Source organism: Euprymna scolopes, chromosome 8, assembly GCF_053919585.1.
Source record: "Euprymna scolopes isolate OS-2025 chromosome 8, ASM5391958v1, whole genome shotgun sequence".
Classification (NCBI taxonomy): domain Eukaryota; kingdom Metazoa; phylum Mollusca; class Cephalopoda; order Sepiida; family Sepiolidae; genus Euprymna; species Euprymna scolopes.
Genome location: NC_136489.1, coordinates 32,263,015 through 32,285,691, shown reverse-complemented (window position 1 = coordinate 32,285,691; position 22,677 = coordinate 32,263,015). Strand labels below are relative to the sequence as shown.

General features: G+C 35.5%; 1 protein-coding gene across 1 annotated transcript in view; it reads left to right on the top strand.

Annotated features, from left to right (window-relative positions):
• The window catches only part of LOC145283519 (carbonic anhydrase-related protein 10-like), a 1,064,961-nt gene that overhangs the window by 936,894 nt on the left and 105,390 nt on the right, over positions 1-22,677 (top strand). The window contains exon 6 of the mRNA XM_080132363.1: positions 10,656-10,775. Within this exon, the coding sequence (XP_079988489.1) occupies positions 10,656-10,775 (120 nt within the window). The remainder of the gene's footprint in view (positions 1-10,655; positions 10,776-22,677) is intronic.

The following is a 22,677-nucleotide window of genomic DNA, read 5'->3' as shown; positions in this document are numbered from 1 at the left end:
GTAGAAGTGCTTTCCGACTCCATGGAAGACCTCATCAGTTTTCCCTGTATTTAAGAATTCAGGTGATAAGTCATCTCCCTCTCAATAAAGACCTATAAGTATCCTGTGTGTTATGAGTAAGTTGCTGGAATCCATATTAAATAGAGAAATAGTCAACCACCTCAGCAGGAATAACCTTCTTAGTGACACACAATATGGTTTCCGCTCTGCAAGATCTACCACAAATGTGCTGACGGTTATATCCCACAGGATTAGTGAATCTCTTGACAAAGGTTTCCTTTCTAGGGCAATTGCTCTTGACATATCAAAGGCCTTCGACAAGGTATGGCATAAGGTTCTACTTCACAAGATTACCAGCTACGGTATAACTGGAAATGTTTTCTTAATCATTAAATCATTTCTCTCCGATAGGCTCATAAGAGTAGTGGTAGATGGACAAAAATCGGAGGCCTGCAATATAAATGCTGGAGTCCCTCAGGGGTCAATCCTGGGCCCAACTCTCTTCCTGATCTACATCAATGACCTCCCTAAACACATACTTAAATCATTCGTTAACATCTATGCTGATGACACGACCATCTACGGCAACACATCAAAGGCTGTAAATGACAAAGTTCTCTCTGATTCTCTCTCCTCTGATCTCGAGCGCGTGGTTCAGTGGGGGAAGATGTGGCTGGTTACCTTCAATGCATCCAAAACCAAACTCCTATCCTTACATCATCAACGCTCTGATCCCCAGCTGGCATCAATTGTGATGGATGGCTCTCGTCTGGGTGAGGCCCCGTGTTTTGACAAGCTTCTGGGTTTGACCTTTACTCCTGATCTGAAATGGAACACGTACATCAAGTCTGTTGCCAAAGTCGCTGAAAAGATGGTGGGATCCTTCTAACTCTCCAGAAGATATCTCACTACTGATGCAATTCTCTATCTATATAAAAGCCAAGTACGTCCAAGGATGGAATACTGTTGCCATATCTGGGCAGGAGCTGCTAAAAACAGCCTATCCTGCCTTGACAGAGTACAAAATAGACTTCGTGGTTTAGTGGGGGATGCCCTTTTCTCTACCCTGCAACCTCTCTCCCACAGAAGAGACGTTGCGAGCCTGTCCTTGTTTTATCGTTATTTCCACGGCAGATGCTCGTCTGAACTCCAATCTCTGGTCCCCCCTCGCCCATCTTTCACGAAAAACACCCGTCTAGCTGAATCCACTGTGAAAAATTTCCACCACTCTATGTCTGTGCCTAAATCAAAACGTGGATTCCATGAACCAAGCTTCTTTCTTAGAACTGCATGCCTGTGGAACTCTGTTCCGTCTGCCTGCTTCTCTCCGGACTACAACTTGGATGTCTTCAAGTCCAATGTTAACAAATTCCTAATGAACCGCCCCCTTAAGTAAACACTTCAGCAAATCTCCTCACTAACGTAATGTACTTGCAATAACCCTTATCCCTGAGTCGCTTCCGGGCCTTGATAAGTGGTGATCACTGTGTAAAAAAAATACATTTTCTTCGAGTTGACTTCGGACCTTGATAAATGGTGACTCCTGAGTAAAGGAAAATGTGTAATTTAATCAACAGTTTTGATTCAGAATCATATTAAAATATGCATTAATTTGAAAATGAAAGGACATATGTAGAGTAGATTTTAATATGTGGTCTGTTGATCTGGGTTATATAGTATTAATCTTTTACTTTGTATATAAACCAGGTTGACCGAATTATCTTTTGTTAATATAAAAAGACTGTATCACAAATTAAGCTATTTCTTTTAGTTATATTAGTTATATATATATATATATATATATATATATATGCATATATATATACGTATATATATGTATATATGTACATATATATATATATATATATATATATAAGTGAAAGTGTTTGTGTGTGTGTGTGTCTGTGTCTCTGTGTGTCTGTGTACATTTCCCCATGCAATACTCTGTCAATTTTAAGCCTACAGATTCGAAATTTGATATACAGAGTACTGAGATTTAGGAAAATCGATGTAATTGGTTTTCGGACAGAAATTTGGCGATGAAGGGGTCAAAGTTCAACGATTTGACCTTTTAGAACTCTACCAAACTCCTTCTACAATTTTGGGTCTAAACACGGGAAATTTTTGATATAGATTCCTTGGACATGGATCTAAATAACTTGATTTGAGCCCTTAGCAATAAATTTTAAGGGGTCATAATAGGGGTCAAAGTTTTAAAAAATCACCGTTTTTTTTTGTTTTGCTCAGTATGCACCTCAAAACACCTTAAATGCTAGTATATATATAAAAATGAAAGTGTCTGTGTGTGTGTCTGTGTGTGTCTGTGTACATTTCCCTACGCAATAACTCTGTGAATTTTTAGTCTACATACTTGAAATTTGATATACAGGGTACTGAGATTAGGGAAAATCGACGTAATCGGTTTTCGGCCAGACATTTGACGATTAAGGGGTCAAAGTTACAACGATTTGACCTTTGAGAACTCTAACAAACTCCTTCTACAATTTTGGGTCTAAACACGGGAAATTTTTGATATAGATTCCTTGGACATGGTGTAGGTTACTGGACATGGATCTAACTTAATAACTTAAGTTGAGCCCAAAACAATAAATATTTAAATGGGTCATAATAGGGGTCAAATTTTAAAAAATTGACCTTTTTTGTTGTCTTTGCTCAGCATACACCTCCAAACACCCGGGCAACGCCGGGCACCCATTGCTAGTATATATATATATATATATATATATATATATATATATATGTATATATATATATATATATATATATATCCTTATTTATTTGCTTTGAAGGAATCTACTGAAATACTAAGCTGTGTTTCAATGAGGTATCAAACTGGCGATTTGATTGAAACTACTAGAGAAACGAGTGAAAATAAGCTGAAACAAAGAAGTAAGAAATAAATTAGAAAATTCTGAAGAGCACATTTCAGAGGATTATTTATTAAAAAAATACCGAAAATAAGAATACTACGTCTGTGATAGAGGGTGTGTGGAGAGGAAAGTAATGTTTGGATTAAGTCTTTACACTCTATAACGACCCCTAAATGAGTCGATGAGGCATCAGCTCAAATATGACGACAGAAACCGAGGAACAGTCTGATTGTAACGATAAGGAATATCCTCGAGTGTAATAAAGTGTTTGGAGCAATTGTGAGAAGCCGGCATCATGATTATCTATTGCGATAGAAGAGTACTCTCCCTACTAAGTATTGTGATGTGCTAATTTCTTCCCCTTCCTATTAGACCTTCTATTCAGGCTACTGCATTTTAATTAGCATAGGCCTGTTTCACCTTCGTAAAATAATAAATAAACGAGATCTAACATTTATGAATATCGAGGGCCGCCATTTTCAGGGTGCGTTCTTTCTAAAACATGCTGTTCTTGTATGTTGAAGGAATACCAAACAATGTGACATTTTGTTGATTTCATATAAGGTATAGTAAAATTTAGTGTCTATCAATGGTGATACACAAATTCCTTCGGGGACTCTGTTAGTCTGAGTACCTTAGAAAAAGAATTTTCATTGAAACTTCGAAGGAGTCCAGTTAGCGATTGCTGAAATTTGAGAAAGGGGCAATGAAATAAATTGCGACTATGCAGCGTACCCGCGTCATTCTATGCATATCAATATAATTAGACTGAGGTCATTGCAAGGGGGCGAAGTAATTTCACGTGGTTTCTAGTGAAATGACTAAACGTGTACAAATATCTTAGATAATTTGGTGAGAAAATGGCGTGTAATGATATCAGCTACACTCGTCTTGACGCTTCTTGTCAAATCTAGCACGTCGCTGTCTTGGCTTGTATCATAGCTCAACATCTCTGGCAGCTGAGTGGGTAATGCTAGTTTAATTGTGTCCCTTCTGATTATCATTCCGTCGTGTCGGAGATTGCTGAACACAGTTATTACTGGATTTAATCCGTTTGCAACGCGGCTTGTATAAAGAGATAAGTGAGCAATGTGGTGGATAATCTTGTCATGATATCATGAGGATTTCGTCTGAAAAACAAACATAAAAGGGTTTATGTGTTCATCTTTTTAGCACTTATTTGACATTTTTTGTAATTACTTAGATTTTAGTTTATTGTATTTTTTGTTTTATTACATTTCCATCCCAAACAAGCACAGTGTTACTTTGATGTAGAGAGCTACCATCTGGGACATAAGTTCAAGATACTATGTAGGGAGTTCAGCAGCAAGATGTTCGTTTACATTACACTTGAACTTCTGCATGTAAGTACAGTTGGGGAAGCAGAAACCCGGAAGAGAATTCCAGAGTTTAGTATTTCTTAGGAAGAAACTATTTGTGTAGAAGGCCTTTTTACATCTAGGGATGTCTATTGTGTAGGAGTGGGATTTTGCTGCTTTTAGTTTGCCGAATCATCCATCATTAAAATAACTGTAAATTCGGTGGAAGGATGCAAAATTTCGTTGGAGGGAAAGAGGTTCAAGCCTAGATGACAGTTCAGGACATATCAGGTTGTTGACTCTCTTTTAAACCCTGCCCAAGAGTGAGAGACCAGTAGCAGATGCACCAGCCTAAGTGCGACAAAAATACTACACACATGGCCGAATGGTGGCCTTATAAAGGTACGGGTTGCTTTCAGGCGTAAGTAACTTTCTAGCGCGGTAGAGAGAGCCCATTTCTTTCGAAGCAGCCTTGGCAATTCTCTTAATGTATCCGTTTGAACTCATGTTTCCTATGAACGTTAAGCCAAGTAATTTGAAAGAATTACTTTCATGTAATGTCTTTAGCTATTGCAATTCGTGCTGAGAAGGTTTCTTATAATTATTGAAGGAAACAAGCTTAGTCCTGGCAGAATTGAGTGTGACCATGCCTTTTTGTCCCTATTCCACTCCAAATTGGATGTTGTCCTCTAGTGTTTCTGCCAGATTGAGATAGATCCCTGATAAAGCCGCATTGAGATCATATTGCTTAGATGTACGACCGTCGGGGGCAACCTGGATTCTTCTCTTGTTTGAGAAGGATTTCATTATTTAAGTACTCGTTCAGTGATACCGTATGATTTGATTTTCCTGAGAAGACCACCGTACCATATCCTGTCAAAATCCTTAGATATATCTAGGGCTACTGTCCTCTCCTCCTCTGCTTCATCCAGTGTACGTTCGGAGATTACAGTTAGGATATCTGCTGTAGAACGGACATGTCTAACTTCATATTGTTGGTTGGTCGGTTTAGCAACTGTAAGGTGATAGACTAAATCTTGATTAATAATGGATTCAAATATCCTGGCGGAGAGGTTTATGGGGAGATAATTTCGTGGAACAGTTCTGTCGCTAGATTTTTTGTAAACTGATACTATAGAAGCAGGCTAAAGCACTCAGGAAAGCAAGACTCGTTGAGACATTTTTTACTCATTTAATTATATTTCCACTTAATTTATATTTTTGTTTATTTTTTTGTTTAACCTTTAATTCTTGTTTCTTCAATTCTGTATATTTCTATGATTCGTTTTCTTTTGTTTCTTCCCGCCATTGTATGTTTTGTCCTTGCTTTACTTGAACGTCCTATTTATCTACGTGATGATGTCTCAGTTCCTCCATTGTTTCTAATACTCAGGTAGCATAAATTTTTATTTATTGAAATTGTTCCTATCATAGAGATCATTTTCCTTACATATTGGAACATATAATCTTAGCTTTACTACTTTCCATTCTATATATATATATATATACACACACACGCACATACTCATACATATATATATATATACATATATATATATATATATATATATATATTATGCATTAATATATATATATTAATGCATCCGTTCAGTCTTGAAGGGCAAAGGATACCGCCTGCATGGGCGCCTGCGCGTGTAACTGTGCAGCAAAGAGGGCACAATCCTCAACCGTACCTCTCCTTAATCGGCACTGTTTGAGTCCAGTTGAAAAGAGCATCTACGACGACTGGGAACAATATCGAGAAGCGGAGAGAACAGACATCTATAAATATTAAAGCGAAAATGTGTGTATGTATGTATGTTCGCTTTTTGTGTATGTCTGTAAAAGGCTTTTTTTCCGAGAAGCGGTCGGTCGGCTCACAACTTCTTAAAACTTTTTATATCACATATAAATCATAATATCTACGAATTAAGAAGGGAGGTCATCTGTCTATTTAATTTCCTCGACTTCGAAAAGATAAATATTCAACATTTTTCGCTCGACGCATGTGGATTAGGCTTTTTCGTATACTAAAATCGACACTAATTCTTGCGGTATTTTTCCGGTCGCGATCGCCGGAAATGTCCGAAAGCAATCAGATTTGATCAATGTGGAAATATTTTCCTCATATTAGATAAATGCTATTGATTTTGGGCAATCCCCTTTTTATGGGGAACTTCCCCCCTAGCATCTTGGTAAAATAAAGTAAATATAAATACTACCCCGCAGTCAAAGTTGACCTCATTAAGTTATTAAAACATGCACCTGACAATTCTAAATAGTTAAATAAATTCAAACGTGCTTCCGTTAGTATTTCGTGGTGGCCCAATGGTTAAAGTGTCACGTTTTTTTTCACACTTCAATTTCCAACTTCGCCTCCAGGGTTCGGGATTCGATCCTCATACTTACCTACCAAAACAATTTTTTATTTTACCCCCCCCCCCCCGAGTTTTGATTTACCCATAACGACACACACCTCCAAACACCCAGGCAACTGTCCGAAATGGTAGCCCATTTAATTCTGACCAGGCTCAATGTTGCTTAACTTCGGTTATCCAACAGGAACCGATGTGTCTACTTATTATATTCCGTATTATAGTTATATATATATATATATATATATATATATATATATATATATATATATATATATATATATATGGTCGATCATCCTTTCGATTTCGACTTATGAGCGCTGCTAAACAAATTTATGTTTCTTCTCGGAAATCCACACAGATGATTTGTCTGTAGCGTTGAATGTCTGTGTAATGCCTGCCATTAAGGACTGAACAGATAATAAACCTCAGGTTTTAAATCAGAGTTTTCCGTTCTCCTCGATGCATGTCTTAATGAAGACTTGGTGTTCATTTCTCCCAGTGAATTAAGGAATTTATACATCTCTGCATGGTACAAAGAGCCTACCTAAATGATCATGTATTAACTAGGCTCATTCTTGCTTAGCTTTGGTGATCTGGCGAGAACCGGAGTGTCAACTGGTCATGCTGTATATATATATATATATATATATATGTGTGTGTGTGTGTGTGTGTGTGTGTGTGTGTGTGTGTGTGTGTGTGTACATAGCTTATATGTGTACACATAATTTAACTACTTAAAGCATTTATTACATAGCATTTACTATCATAATGTTCTCATTTATATAGCTCATAGTTTGATACTAGAACTATAAATATATTTCTGCCAGGATACCACGTTAAATAAATAGACACAAAAGACAAACTTTCCGAAAAATGAATAAATACTTGCATATCTGTTCCTTTTAACGTGATATCTTTATTAGTGTTGGGACGATCATTAGGAATCGGAATTCGGAATCGGAAAAATCGGAACTTTTGGATGTATCTAAATCGGTATCTCAATCAGTAAAAATATTCTGCCTATTAGCTGATGCCAAAAATAACGATCCCATTAATTATATTTTCATTTAATTGATTTCAAACAAAATCTTCCACTGCTGGTGATAATACTAAAATAATAAATATTTATTGATTTAAATCTACTAGTAAAACTTAAATTTATAGATCCCGCCTTCACACCAAATCAAATTTATGTTTGAGAAAATATAAGCACAGTTAATATGGATTTTTATGGTGATCGTAAAAAAAATCACTTCATAGTTAAATACTAAGAGATTTCTAAAGAATCATAATCGGAATCGGATCGATGATTGTATCGGAATCGGAAATTTATCAAGAAATCTGTTATTGATTGGAATCGGGAAAAACATTGGAATCGTTCCATCACTAATATTTATATAGGTTTGTGCGTAATATGATTCAGTGCTATATAAGAAAACAGTTTCATAGAGAGTGAGCCAACCTCCTCTGCAGCAGACTGGGTTATAAATGTATGCTAATTTTTTTCTGCGTTTTGACCAAGAAGTTTAAACGAGGAACTTTCGGAAAAGGGTTTATCAATTATGTCAATTTACTTTTGGAATATAATTTTAATTTGTTTTAGGAAATGAGTTGATATTTGGTGGTCTTAGTGAAAATCAATTGCTAAATAAAAGATAAATATTAATATATGGATCTTTAACGAAGATTTGAAATACAGCTATACATTACGAAGAAGAGATTTTAAGTACAAGTAGACCCAATAATCATCTTGAGTCGTAACAGTACGACAATCGTTCTTCTTCGCCTTGTGGGCACAAACGTGTCCGTTGACAGCTGAAGTCTTGAGTGACAACAATTAAATACCAACTGAAAGTACTACAAGTAGTTCGTCTCCGGCGATAGAAACTGAAGTGATTGGCCATTTTCTTCTATCTATCTATTTCAAATCTAGACTGGTTCGAAACGCATTTCCTACTCGTGTAGTACTATAGTACAAGTACGTAGCAGCACATAGCTTCATACAGCATTATGCTATATTAAAATGAAATATTAAACAATGCCAGTGATTATTTCTTTACTGTTAAAGTTGTGAAAAAGGGGATGTGAGAAGCCACCATTTAAAGGTTACGGAAATGTCTATCTCACTATTCTTACTTTGAACAAGTCGAAAGCATTCGCGAAGCCTCCCTTATATATTGGGAGAAAACTCTAGTAGATGATTATAATGTGGACTAGTATAAATTCCGGCGACGGTTACATTGTATAAGTCAAGATAACGTGGTGGCAAAAGAAAATGAACCTATTTTCATCCGGTGCGAGTGAATTAGCAGGGGTTTAAGTCTATCTATGTAGACTAAGCGCACTAAAAAATGCATGTCGAATGATTTGACAGAGGAATAGTCACGTGTTTTGGTCAGTTCAAGTCAGGGAGAAGAACAGACAGGATGTGCTTGGGAAGGTAAAAATCTAACTCAATGTTGCCTCGAGACTCTATCCATGCGTCGCCATTATAAGACTAAGTTGAAAAAGCAAGTCCAGAAGTAATTATATTAAGATTAATTATTAATCGATATATATGTGTGTGTGTATATATATCTATATTTTCTAATAAAAATTAAGAATTATTTTATACCTACAGACTCCCACGTGTCATACTGACTCAACCATCAGTGCAGTAGTAATTTATGCTGGTCGGGATATTCATACTTGACTCAGTAACCTCGCCCATTTCTCTCCAGGCCACCGGCAATTAACCCAAGAAATGAGAGCAATAAAACTGATATATATATATATATATATATATATATATATATATGCCTACGCACATTAAATAATCATATATGTGAATTAATACATATTTATAAAATACATACATACGTATATATATATATATATATATATATATATATATATATATATATATATATATATATATATATATATATTATATTTAATTTTATGGTTTTCTTGTAAATATTCCAAGACTGGTATTTTTTTTCCAATTAGAGCATAATAGAAAATAATATGATATCGATAGCACAATACCAAATGCTTTACGTGTGTCTGATACTCAATTAAATTCAAACACGTATATATGTATTTTTTAAAGTTCAATGCACAATACTTGAAAAAAGGTTCTTTTATTTTGTCATAAAAGTATATGTTACAGATCTGTTTCGTTTGCAATCTTAAACAAACAGCAAATATACGTTATCACTGTATTGTTAAATGTAGCAAACTCTTCAGGCAATTCTGTGGAGAAAAACATATGCCAACATAATTCTTACATGTCACAAACAGTCTAATTTATACCTCTGATGTCTGACTAACACCGAGATGTACATTCTCGATATCAGAGTTATGAATGAGACTGTTTGTGATATGTAAAGATTGTGTTTCAATGTTTTTACTCCATCGAATTATTGGAATAGTTAACTACATTCAACAATACAGTAATAACATATTTGTAATGTTTGTTGAAGATTTCTTACGAAACAGGTCTGTAACATATACTTTATGAGAAAGGAAAGAACATGTGTTTTCAAAGATTGAAAAATGAATTTTAAAATACGTAATATATATATATATATATATATATATATATATATATATATATATATATATATATATATATATATATGCTCAGTTTTATGCCGTTTGGTCTTTTATAGCAATATATAAAAGATAAGTGAATATTATTTACCATATGGAGATATTACTGAAAAATTTAAAATTACGATTTCTTTTACTAAGAATAATTTTTTCTCTCATTTTTACCCCAAACAAGGCACAGTGCCGTTTTGATGTAGGAGGCTACTATCAGGGACAGTAGTTGCAGGGATACTATGTAGGGAGTCGAGCAGCAAGATGTCTATTCACATTACACTTGAACTTCTGCATGTCAGTACAGTTGGGAAAACATGGATACTGATTAGGGTTGAACTTGACTGCTCATGACCATAATTTAAGATTTCTTTAGGATTATATTTTTTTATGTTTTACTGCATGCAAAATGCTTTACAAACCAACTCATTGCATTTATGATCCATGTAACTCTTACTTATTCTCTTTTACACTGATTTTAGATTGATGCCCTGCGTATATTGAATCAAGGAGGACGGGAAAACCCTCAGATGCTGATGGCAGACAACATCCGGCCCACTATGTCGACCAATCAGCGTGCAGTGCGAACAAATATAAACTTTGTAAGTAAAAAAAAAGTCAATTTCGTTTGTCCTCAATTTAAAATCCTTCTTATTACTAGTTATCAAATATACGTAATATTAGCTTTGCTGTAATTACTTTCAACCATGTTTGTTTTTCTGTAAAGTTTGATTAGTAAGTCTATAATTTCATTAGAATACGATATTGTTATTAAAACTTTTACAAGGTGTTATATGTTTATATATATATATATATATATATATATATATATATATATATATATACGTTTTATTTTTTGTTACCGTATCTTTCTGTTAAGTTACATTATTGTTTCGACTACGCGGCCGTTTCTTTGGATTCTGATTGATAACAATTCTCTTCCGATTTCCAGTACTCTCCATCTCTTTCAATAGCATTTTCAAATTAATTTGCGTTATCAAAACAACCATTTTCCGTTGATTTCTCCTTGGAAGAGCAAATTAGACTTCATTGGAATCTGAGTGCAAAGATCCCAGTTTTCTTCGCACTGATCCAGTTGAGTTCTAATTAGTGCATTCCCCCTTTAGTCTTTCGATCCCTTTTAAGCCTTCGACTATTTTGTGCGGCACCAATCGGGCTGTCACCAGTTTTTTTTTTAGGTAGGTATAGGCACATTTCAATTTTAGTGAACCAGTTCTCTTAGTTGGTTCTTTTTGTTTCACTTCTCCAATTCTGGGTAGCATTTGTCGATAATGTAGACTAGTTCATGTAGCCGACGGTTTTCCTGTCAGGAATAACACGATGTTACGGGACCACTGATTGGTCTTGTCGCTAATGAGACAAGATCGGGGATTGGCCACTAAAGGGCCTCCCCGACCAAACCCTTTTTTTTCTTTCAGCGGGAAATCTTAATTTCCCTTGCTTACCAAAAAATTCCTAGCTGAAGACAGTCGTGAAAAAGGACAGCAGGAAATGGCCTGGTAGTCGTATTCTTCGACAGGATTGACTAAAACCACTCCAAGTCTCCCAGAGCCTAAATGCAACGACTGTACAGTAATCTCATCAAGGGATTATTAACTACTCGGCCCATGCCAGCAAAATAAGACCAACTAATTTTGCAACAGACCTACCTATGGCAGTCAACTTTTTCTTCAAGACCACGGTAAGTTCTGTTTCATTTTGTTACGTCTGACACTGGGCCTATTTTCAGGCTATGAGAGAGTTTTCTCACATAGCATTTTGCAAAATTAGTTGTTTTAATGATTCCTAGTACCTTCTAATTCAATAACAAAAAAATAGTACCTTCTAATTCAATAACAAAAAAATATTATTAGCTGAGTACGATAATTCGTTTGTTGCCTTTGTTTAACTAATAGGCTGCTTCTTGGTTTAACTAACATTTTTAAAACAAAGAGGAATCATTAATTCGAAGTATATATATATGTAAGTAAAAAAAAACAAATTAAATTAATAGTAAGATAAGATATTTTCTTCTATTTTTATGTGTTTCTTCCATGTTATGATAAATTTCTTAGTTTCGGTGGTTGTAAAAAAAAAATTACTTTTGGTTTCGGTCTAGAAGGATTCCTCCTTTTCTAATTTAAACATTGTGTTCTACCACTATTTGTTCGTAAATTTGACATTATTATTTATCCGTAAAAAAAAGGGAGTTTTGTTTTTTGGTTTCGGTCTAGAAGGATTCTCCCTTTCCAAAATGTCTCCGTCTCGCAAGGAGCTTGAGGCCAGCCTGGCGGCTAAGAGAGTCAGGATAACTACTACGGTAGAGAGACTTGCCCATGACGCTTCTCCTAGACTAATAGCCTGTAGTGTTTCTGACGTAAAAAGATGGCTGCTAGACTGTGAAAGTCTAGTCGACCAAATTATGACTAAATGTCCCGAGTCGGACAAGGTATCCTTCCCTTAAAACAATAATGGAAGTTATCCCCGAAATTCTGGAGATTGACATGGCGACGCCAGCCTGGAAAGGGCGCGAGATTGGCCCGCCAAAACCGTCCGCCATTTTGTCCAACAGGCGACAGGGAGAAAACGCAAATTCTTTAAAGAATTCCTTTCAATCTCGGAAGGAATTAAAACCTGAAAAACCCTCTCCCCCAAGCAACAATTATTATAGGTCGTGCAAGTTGTGCGATAAAACTGACCATAGCGCTAGGGACTGTACGACTTATAAGACCTTTGATATTAGACTTGAGAGAGCGGGAGCATTAAATTTATGCACCAAATGTTTGGGCTCACATAAGGAAGCTAAATGTCCAGGCATAAAAGGTTTTCCTTATGCATGTGGTTCCTGTGGGTTAAGGTCCCATTTTTCAGCGATGTGCCCAAAGTCGCCCAAACCTTTCGTCGGGAAAACGATTCTGGCAGAACATGGCAGCTGCATATTTCCTGTGATAAGGGTCTCATTAAAGAGAGAACAACGTCCTGTGTCTTTTAACTGCCTCGTCGATACTGGCAGCCAAAAATCCTTTTTCTCTAATGCAATTTTGAGGAAATTATGCTCTCGGGAGAATCTAACCCCTAATTCTGTAGTTATGCCCATTAATATCTTTATTGGTACAAAAACCCTAGACCTCTACGAACTTGGGGTGTCAGTGAAAATAGGGGCGCAAAAGCCCTTTTTCCATGCTGGACTATTTACGGATAGTTTAAATTTAAAATTTAACGTGTCACAGTTTAATGAAGTGACAACCAATATAAAAGAGGCAGGATTTCGACTCTGTCATGGGTACGAGAGTATGAACGACACATTATTACATGGTCTTGTTGGGTTGGATATAATCCAACGTATGAAAATATTCCAGCTCATAAGTTGTCTTAATGGTTCTGCTTGGGAAACCTCCAATGGAATTATCCCGTTTGGGAATGTGGGCTGTTTTGCGAAAGGTCAAGCCGATACTTTGGAAAATCCACTTGGCATAACCCCCTTTGAAAATATTGTCCGCTCGTTGCCCAAGTGTTCAAACTATTTAATTGAGGGTGCCTTAAACCCTGTGTCTTCATTCCCTGACCCACTGGGCCCATTTTTCGAAGACTCCTCCGTTGAGCGCGGAGTGGAGAAATTCTTATCCCTAGATTCTATAGGGATTGATGAAAAATCAAATTTATCTTCGTATGATGAAGATAAAATTACTAAATTTAAGAAAACCGTAGTTTTAAGAGACGGTAAATATTACGTTGATTTACCGTGGGATGACGAGAAGTTGTCCCTGGTCGATTCCAACTACATTCCAGCCTTGAAAATCATGCAAAGGGTGGCCATCTCCTTGGAAAAAAGGGGTCTTTATGACAAGTATACTCAGGTCTTCCATGAGTACGAGGAACTTGGAGTTATAGAACAGATCTATGTTCCTCCGGGAGAATATAAAAATTACTGTTGGATCCCCCATCGTCCGCTCATAAAACAAGGAACTGGGGTTACCACCAAGATGCGACCTGTATTCAATTGCTCCTTCAAGAGACGAGGAGGTGTTTCCCTTAATGATGCGGCCTATGCTGGTGTCAACCTAACTGCCCAATTGTTGGACCTCTTGCTAGTCTTCCGGAAGAACAATTATGTACTTTTGGGGGACCTGAAAAAAGCCTTCCTCCAGGTCCGTCTGAGGACCAATAAGGATAAAAATAGATTTTGTTTTTTCTTGAAGGTGAATGAGAATTTGCGTGCTTATAGATACAATACAGTAATATTCGGCTTCAATGCAAGCCCATCCATTTTAAGTTGTATCATCAAGCTGCATACCGAGAGATACCCTGATGATGTTCCCTCCTCTGTGCTCCATAATAATTTTTATGTCGACAATCTGGTCGCTACCAATAGTGATTTCAATTCTCTTTGTTCAACCTACGAAACAGTACGAGAAAGATTAATGGATGCTGGATTTGAACTTCAGTCTTGCAATTCCAACCACAATCATTTACAAATTAAAATGATCGAGGATGGGACCCTGGTTTCTCCTCCTCCCCATTGAAAAGGTGTTAGGGTACCATTATTCTCCACAGAGAGATTCTGTGTGCTTGGCACCCGTAGCGATAGATTCTAAGGTCAACACCAAGCGAGGAATCTTGTCTCAGACTTCCAGAATCTTTGACCCATTATCGTTGTTCCTTCCTTTCACAGTCCAGGGCAGGATCCTAATCAGTCAACTGTGGAGGAACAATTTATCCTGGGACCAAGAAATCCCAGAAAATTTCACCGATGCTTGGCAGAATCTCGCTGGTGAGTTGAACGATTTGAGTGGGATTGAGTTTCCAAGGAATGCCTTGGTGAATGACGTTCCTACTGATTTCTTATGCTTTTGCGATTCTTCCAAACTTGCGTACGGATTTTCGCTGTATGCCAAGCAGGTGTCGCAGTGTCACCTTGTATTCGCAAAGGGAAAGGTGGCTCCTCTTAAGAAAAAAACCCTACCCATTCTAGAACTTATGGCAATTTATCTTGCTTTTAAGGTCGTCCCTAATGTGTTAAGGGCCTTGCAGCCTGTCGACGTCCGTAATTTGTTTGTAGTCTCTGATGCCCAGGTGGCATTGTCTTGGGTGTTGAACGGTAGGGGTACAAAGAAAAATCTCTTTGTGGAAAACCGAATTTTGGACATTAAGAGGATGTTGGAAGCTATCAAAAATGATTTTGGTATCTTACCTCAATTTAAATATGTCCCTTCTGCTGAAAACCCGGCAGATTTGTTAACCAGGGGTCTTTCCTCTGCTAAGTTCCGGCAATTTTTCGATTTGTGGGTTCATGGCCCTGATTGGGCAAATCGAAGTGCTGTTGATTGGCCAATAACTCCGTTACCGTGTCTGAATGACACTAATAAAAAGATTGTCTCTTGCTTTCTTTCCAATGAGGCTACTTCGGAAGAGAATATTCTTCCGTTTAATATTTCAAAATTCTCTTCCTTGACGAAGACAATCGGTGTGCTGGAGAAGGTTTTGCGGTTTGTCGATAAATTGAAACATAGACAAACCGATACTGTTAAAAGGGCAAAGTTTTTGCTTTTCTCTAGTATGCAGAGGAAAGAATTCCCCTGCGAATTAAATTACTTAAGGGAACCTGCTGGTAAAACTATACCGCCAAGAGTAAGTGCCCTTGGATTATCCTTGGATAATGAAGGATTGCTGCGCGCTACAGGTCGTATACAAAGTTCTGATATTCACCCATATCAATTCAAACATCCCATCATCTTAGGTAAATATCATGATTTGACTCGACTAGTGGTTCAGGAGGCACACTAGAATTGCAGTCATCTCGGAGTTAGCTCAACCCTAACCAAGTTAAGACTAATGGGGTTTTGGATCCCTCAAGGGAGACAATCAGTGAAGGGCGTCCTCCGCCATTGCATAACATGCAAAAAAATAAATTCTCTGCCTTGTCAGACCCCTTCGGGTTCTCAACTACCAGCCCACCGGACAAATTTTGTTCGCCCATTCAACCAAGTTGGTGTTGACTTTTCAGGCCATTTTTGGATAAAGGGGAACAATGAGGATACCAAAATGTATCTCTTGTTGTTTACCTGTATGAGTCTCAGGGCTGTACATCTTGAACTGTTGCCTGACATGAGCACACGTTCTTTTCTACTGGCATTTGCCAGGTTTACTAACCTATTTGGTGTCCCTTCCTACGTTTATTCTGATAATGTCAAAACCTTCTTGGCTGCTGGTATCTCGTTGTCAGAAGTATTCATTTCTGATGAGTTCAAGGAACAATTCAGATCAACTTCAATTAGACATGTTACCATCCCTCTTTATTCCGCATGGCATGGAGGCACATGGGAGCGGATGATACAAACCGTGAAACGGTGTTTCCACAAATTAATTGGTAGAAGGAAGATCGAATATTTCAACTTCCTAGCTATTGTTTCTGACGTAGAGAAGGCCATTAATGACAGACCCCTCACCTACGTTGACTCTGCGGAAAGGGGATTGGAAACTTTGACCCCTAATCATTTTCTGCAAACGGGCTATAGCCCACGCTTGATATTGGGAAACATGGAGGTCGATGATCTCTGTCCTGACACCCCGAGTAGGGTGCAATTGTTAAACTCTCTGCAGCTGAGAGATGAATTTGTTGAAAAATTCCGCAAAATTTGGTACAACGAATATCTTCTCTCCTTAAGGGAGGGAGATAGAGAGATGATCAGTCAAGTTACTGAAAGGATTTCAGTCGGTGACGTTGTTTTGATTAAAACACCCAACAAACCTAGACCTTTCTGGAGTCTTGGTAAGGTGCTCAACCTCATCTACGGAAACGATGGAAAGGCTCGTTCTGCTCGCATATTAAGGGATGGGTGTGAACAAATCCACTCCCTAAAACATTTGTTCCCTTTGGAAATGAAGGATAATCCTGAATCCTCTTCGTCAGAGTTTGTGGAGGAGGGAGGTCCCTTCTTCTGCCCAACTTGTTCCATTGAGAATGATGGATCATCTCCAATGGTATGTTGCGATAAGTGCAACAAATGGTATCATTTTAACTGCGTCGGAGTTAATGAACAAGATACCACCGGAATTTGGTTTTGTCCAAATTGTTCGGAAAACATGTTATGTTAGGTTGGGTTAAGTTCCCCATTGTAGCAATTAAAGATGAATTGTCTACTGACTTATGTTATTATAGTTTTTTCTTTCTAGTTGTTAATTATCGATACTGTTGATTTGGTTAAAACTGTTAGCTGAAACTTTACTCATTTCTGTGGTAGAAACACATAATACTTATCCTTAGGGATTAGCCTCATTTGTTCAATAGAAATCAAACATGAAACAATCTGTTTCATTTTAATAACTTTAAAAAAAAAAAAAAAAGTAATCGATTACCGATTACTTTTTTCTTGCCCCCTTGGGAGTGTGTCAGGAATAACACGATGTTACGGGACCACTGATTGGTCTTGTCGCTAATGAGACAAGATCGGGGATTGGCCACTAAAGGGCCTCCCCGACCAAACCCTTTTTTTTCTTTCAGCGGGAAATCTTAATTTCCCTTGCTTACCAAAAAATTCCTAGCTGAAGACAGTCGTGAAAAAGGACAGCAGGAAATGGCCTGGTAGTCGTATTCTTCGACAGGATTGACTAAAACCACTCCAAGTCTCCCAGAGCCTAAATGCAACGACTGTACAGTAATCTCATCAAGAGATTATGAACTACTCGGCCCATGCCAGCAAAATAAGACCAACTAATTTTGCAACAGACCTACCTATGGCAGTCAACTTTTTCTTCAAGACCACGGTAGGTTCTGTTTCATTTTGTTACGTCTGACACTGGGCCTGTTTTCAGGCTATGAGAGAGTTTTCTCACATTCCTTCAGATTTCAGCTGATTTCAACATTACCGTCCGTTGTCTAATCTAAGTCCCCTCGTCAGTTCGATTTCTCTTAGTCTTTTTTCCAAGTGTCTTTTTTTTGGGGGGGATCGACTGTTCCTTGTGCTCCTCCAATTATCAGTATAATATTGATTTGCTGCAGGTCTCATATTCCTTTCAGTTTTCTGGCAAGTTTCGCATATTTGTTTAGTTTTTCTGTCTCTGTTATCTTCACCCTGTGGACTGTAAAATCTACAATTTAATATGTTTTATCTTTCCTGGTAATTATTATGACATATGGTCTTTGTGCTTGAATGTACTTATCTGTTTGTATCTCCTTGTTCCAAATAATTGTGTAATTTTCGACAAATTATATATGTGTGTGTGCGCGCGTGCGTGTGTGTGTGTGTGTGTGACAAGCTACACATAAATTTCTGCGTTTTTCTTCTGTTAAGATTTCGTAAGGTTACTGCATATATATATATATATATATATATATATATATATATATATATATATATATACATATACATACATACAAACATTTATTACAATAAATGGGTGTATGAAAATCAAAGAATCTGATTGGCTGACTAACAAATCCAATATAATGGAACTATATAAAAATATAAAACAATATCAGTTGTATACAATAGCCTGACAAATCTTTGCGAAGATGAAATGGGGAAATTCTGTGTAGCTTAATTGCAAATATATTTTAAAAACGTTATATACATATCGCCAACTTTTGCACTTATGATTACATAAGCATGAAATACAAGTATCTGTAGGTATAAAAATAACTATAATTATATTTATTAAGACCTTTTTAGAATAATAAAGGCTTGCCGTTGTTTAGAAATAAATAAAAACTAAAGGGCAGTCAATTAGTGTTTATGCAGCGTTCATGACTTTCGCTCATTCGAACACTCCAGGCCGTCTGGTCTATCACCTTGCATTTGGTGTTTATAGAGTGTTTATTCTTTTTATTTCTTTGGTAACTGTCCTGGAAGTAAAGACTCAGCTAATTGGGCCAAATGTGACTTCGTGGTTGATCTCGAATTATCTCCTCCTACACTGATTATTGCATAAGCATGAACGATTAGTGTCTGTAGGTATAAAGAATAATTATTATTTAATTATAATTATATATGTGTATAGAAAGAGAAAGATGGAGACAAGTTGGCGCAATCAGTTATGACCGAAGATCTGTACATAGTCCATACAGATCCTCCTGCTACAGCGGCCATGTTTAATAATCCGCCATGAAGAACTGTAGTAGTACATAGCAATGCCCGCCCTTTGCGTTTAATCCGATTTGACTACGCAACCACAGGCAAGCTGGAAGACGACAGATTATTCACAAGAACATTCATGCACATACAACAATTTTTTTTGTAGCAAAAGAAAATAAATGTATTATTGATATTCTTCTGCGTTTGTGAAGCTGACTTTGCATATCTTTTTCCAGTGAATCTTGTTTGTTACACTCTTTTTCCGATTGTAATTCAAATCTTGATAACATATTTGCTGTTTCAAATTATTCTTCTATTTTGAGGATAGATAATTTGTATTATTTGGATTATTTCGCGTTACTTTTCGAATATTGAGTTTTATTCGCATAACATCTCAACCGATATAACGTATAATATTCTTCAGGCCTATTTTGTCGAACTCGGAAGAGTGCACGAAATTTCAAACGATCATTACTATGCAAGTAATAATTAATATGTTAACAAATATTAACGGCATATTCATAAAAATATACCAGTATAATTTATATAATTTAAAATAAATAAGAATCTAATTTCAAGTCCCTGGTTAAAACAGATACCATTCGCGTTTATAATATAAAAATATTGAATCTTATATATGTTATAAGAGACTGTAAATATATGTATATACTTATATATATATATATATATATGTATATATATACACAAATATATACATATATATACATATATATATATACATATACATACATGGTGCAATTGTTTATGTACAAATATCTAAAAACAGAACTTGGAATAAATTCTTATAAAGTATTAATAGGTATTCCGTCAAAATTTCTTATTATAGTACTTAAAATATTATTCTGTTAATAAGTAAAATAAAATTATATTTAATAAATAAAGATTAAAAATAGCAATATAATGCGTATAGTTAATTACAAAATATATGTGAAAATATAACAATATTTAAAGGGATTTTCATGTCCATAATAGCGTTTGTGTGTGTGGATGTAAGTATACTCATATATTACATTTTATAGAAATCGCCGCTGAATCCTCATAAAGAAGCACTTATTGAAAACTCGAGCACAATTATACGCGTCGGCTTCTACAATTTATTTCCTTTAATTAACACAACAAACCTTAAGTTTATATATAGCTTAACTTATACTGCAGAAAAATAATACAGATTATAAATAAATAACCAGTCAATTGATTTAATATTTTTTTAAATATCTGAAAACTAGATAGAAATAAAGAATATACTCTGATTATGTGCATGCACCGATGTTTTTATATATAAACAACGAAAGTAATTTGGAGTATTATGTGTGGGTACGATTGCAATAAAATTATAGGAAAAGAAACCATTCCCTGATTTTAAGCAATAATTCTAATTCTTAATTCAAAGAATAATTTTCCTGTAAAAGTCAATATTTCAAATAAAAATATCGTTCAATTTAAATCAACGAAATCCAGATTTTTGTCGAACCATAAGAAACAAAACTATGTAAATAATCAATTGAGATAAACACATGAAAATAATGAATACATAGTAACTTAATATATAAACATGTCGCGCATGCAGGATCTCGCTGGACGAATGAAACATTTACTTTCACCATGACTAATGTTTGTGCAAGCTTGCAAAAAAAAATCCAAGGCGCGCTTATTGAAAATAGTGCTACATTGAAACATCATGCAAAATTTGCTTTCACCAGGGCTTACCCATCAAAGAATTTAGTACAACTAAACGTCTTGCATAACAATACCACTATTAACCAAACTGAAAACAACTATTACAATTCTATTAAACAAAATGCTATATACTTGGATCTACTTCTGGACATACAAAATACATATACACACTTTTTTACAAAAAAAAAGATCCTTAAGAAACCAACCAACATTAACAAAATATATTTGGCATCTCAAAGATATAAATATCTATTTTAACATAAAACGGAAAATACTAGGCTCTTTTAAAACATATAAACCCGATTTGAATCTCTGGCTATATTTAAATTCAAAAAGTAAACATGTTTAAACGGAAAAGATGGAATATTATAAGGATAGATACAAAGACAACAGATAAAACTTTATAGATTTAAACCCCCATAAAGAAATATTATAATGTGATTATTATCGTTTATAATCAATAATGATAATATAATTTTTTTTTTTTTTTTTACAAAGGCGTCACCACATTATCAAGGCCCAGAGGCCACTCAAGGATAAGGGTTAAAGAGTGTACAGTAGAAATTGGTCAATATAGTAATCATTAGTAATGAAAATTTGGTAAATTTAATAACTTATATGGAACGGCTCATCAAGAACTTATTTACTTTAGACTTGAACACAACCATATTGTAGTCAGCCGGAAAGCAGGAAAACGGAAGACAATTCCACAGGCGTGCAGTTCTAAGAAAGAAGCTTTGTTCATGGAATCTACGTTTAGGTTTAGGCACAGATAAAGAGTGGGGGAAATTATTGATAGTGTTTACAGCTAGACGAGTGTTTCTTGTGAAAGTTTGGCGAGGGGGGACCATAGATTGAAGCTCAGTCGAACACTTTCCATGAAAATAACGATACATCAGAGACAGACTCGCAACATCTCTTCTGTGAGATAGAGGTTGCAAGGAGGAGAAAAGGACATCTCCTACGAATTATTGATATATTTTGTATTACTATTTTAATTTGCTCGTATTAATACTATTATTATTACTGTAATTATTATTATTATTTTATTTTTACTTTATTATCACTATTATTATTATTAATATTATTAATCTTATTATTATCATAATTTTTATATATATTGTTTATATTATTAGATTTTTATTACATTAATAACTATTACCATCACAATATAAAACCATCCTTAAATTTGAGATTTACCGTCCATTTCCTTAACCCAGCGTTTTTTTTATTTAAAATAAACTGTAAAAAATTATTTCAAACATTCATAGCGAAAAGTTAACAGCATGACGAACTTTAAGACAAATATTCTAATGAAAATCAATAAGATATTTAAGTGATTTTCTTTTGTCCATTTTTAATTTTCTCCTAATTTTTCATCTTAATTATCAACATAAAATTAACAAATTGTTTAAGTTTTAAATATTTTTGAGACTATCCTCATTACTTACTACAAAATGCTTGTTTGTTTTGGTGTCTTAAACTTCTCCCCCCCCCGCTTTTGTGCTTATGATGAGATGAAATTTTAAAAAACGTCTTTTTCAATTATTGTCAATGCTTATTGTCGATTAATAAAATGAATGTGAAAGACTGGATTTGGTTTTAGTTTTTAGTTTTTGATTGATTTGAAATTGATTCATAATTTTAAATTATCAATATTTATGCATGCATACATACATACATACATACATACATACAAATACATATACATATATTGTATTTTATAAATATATAT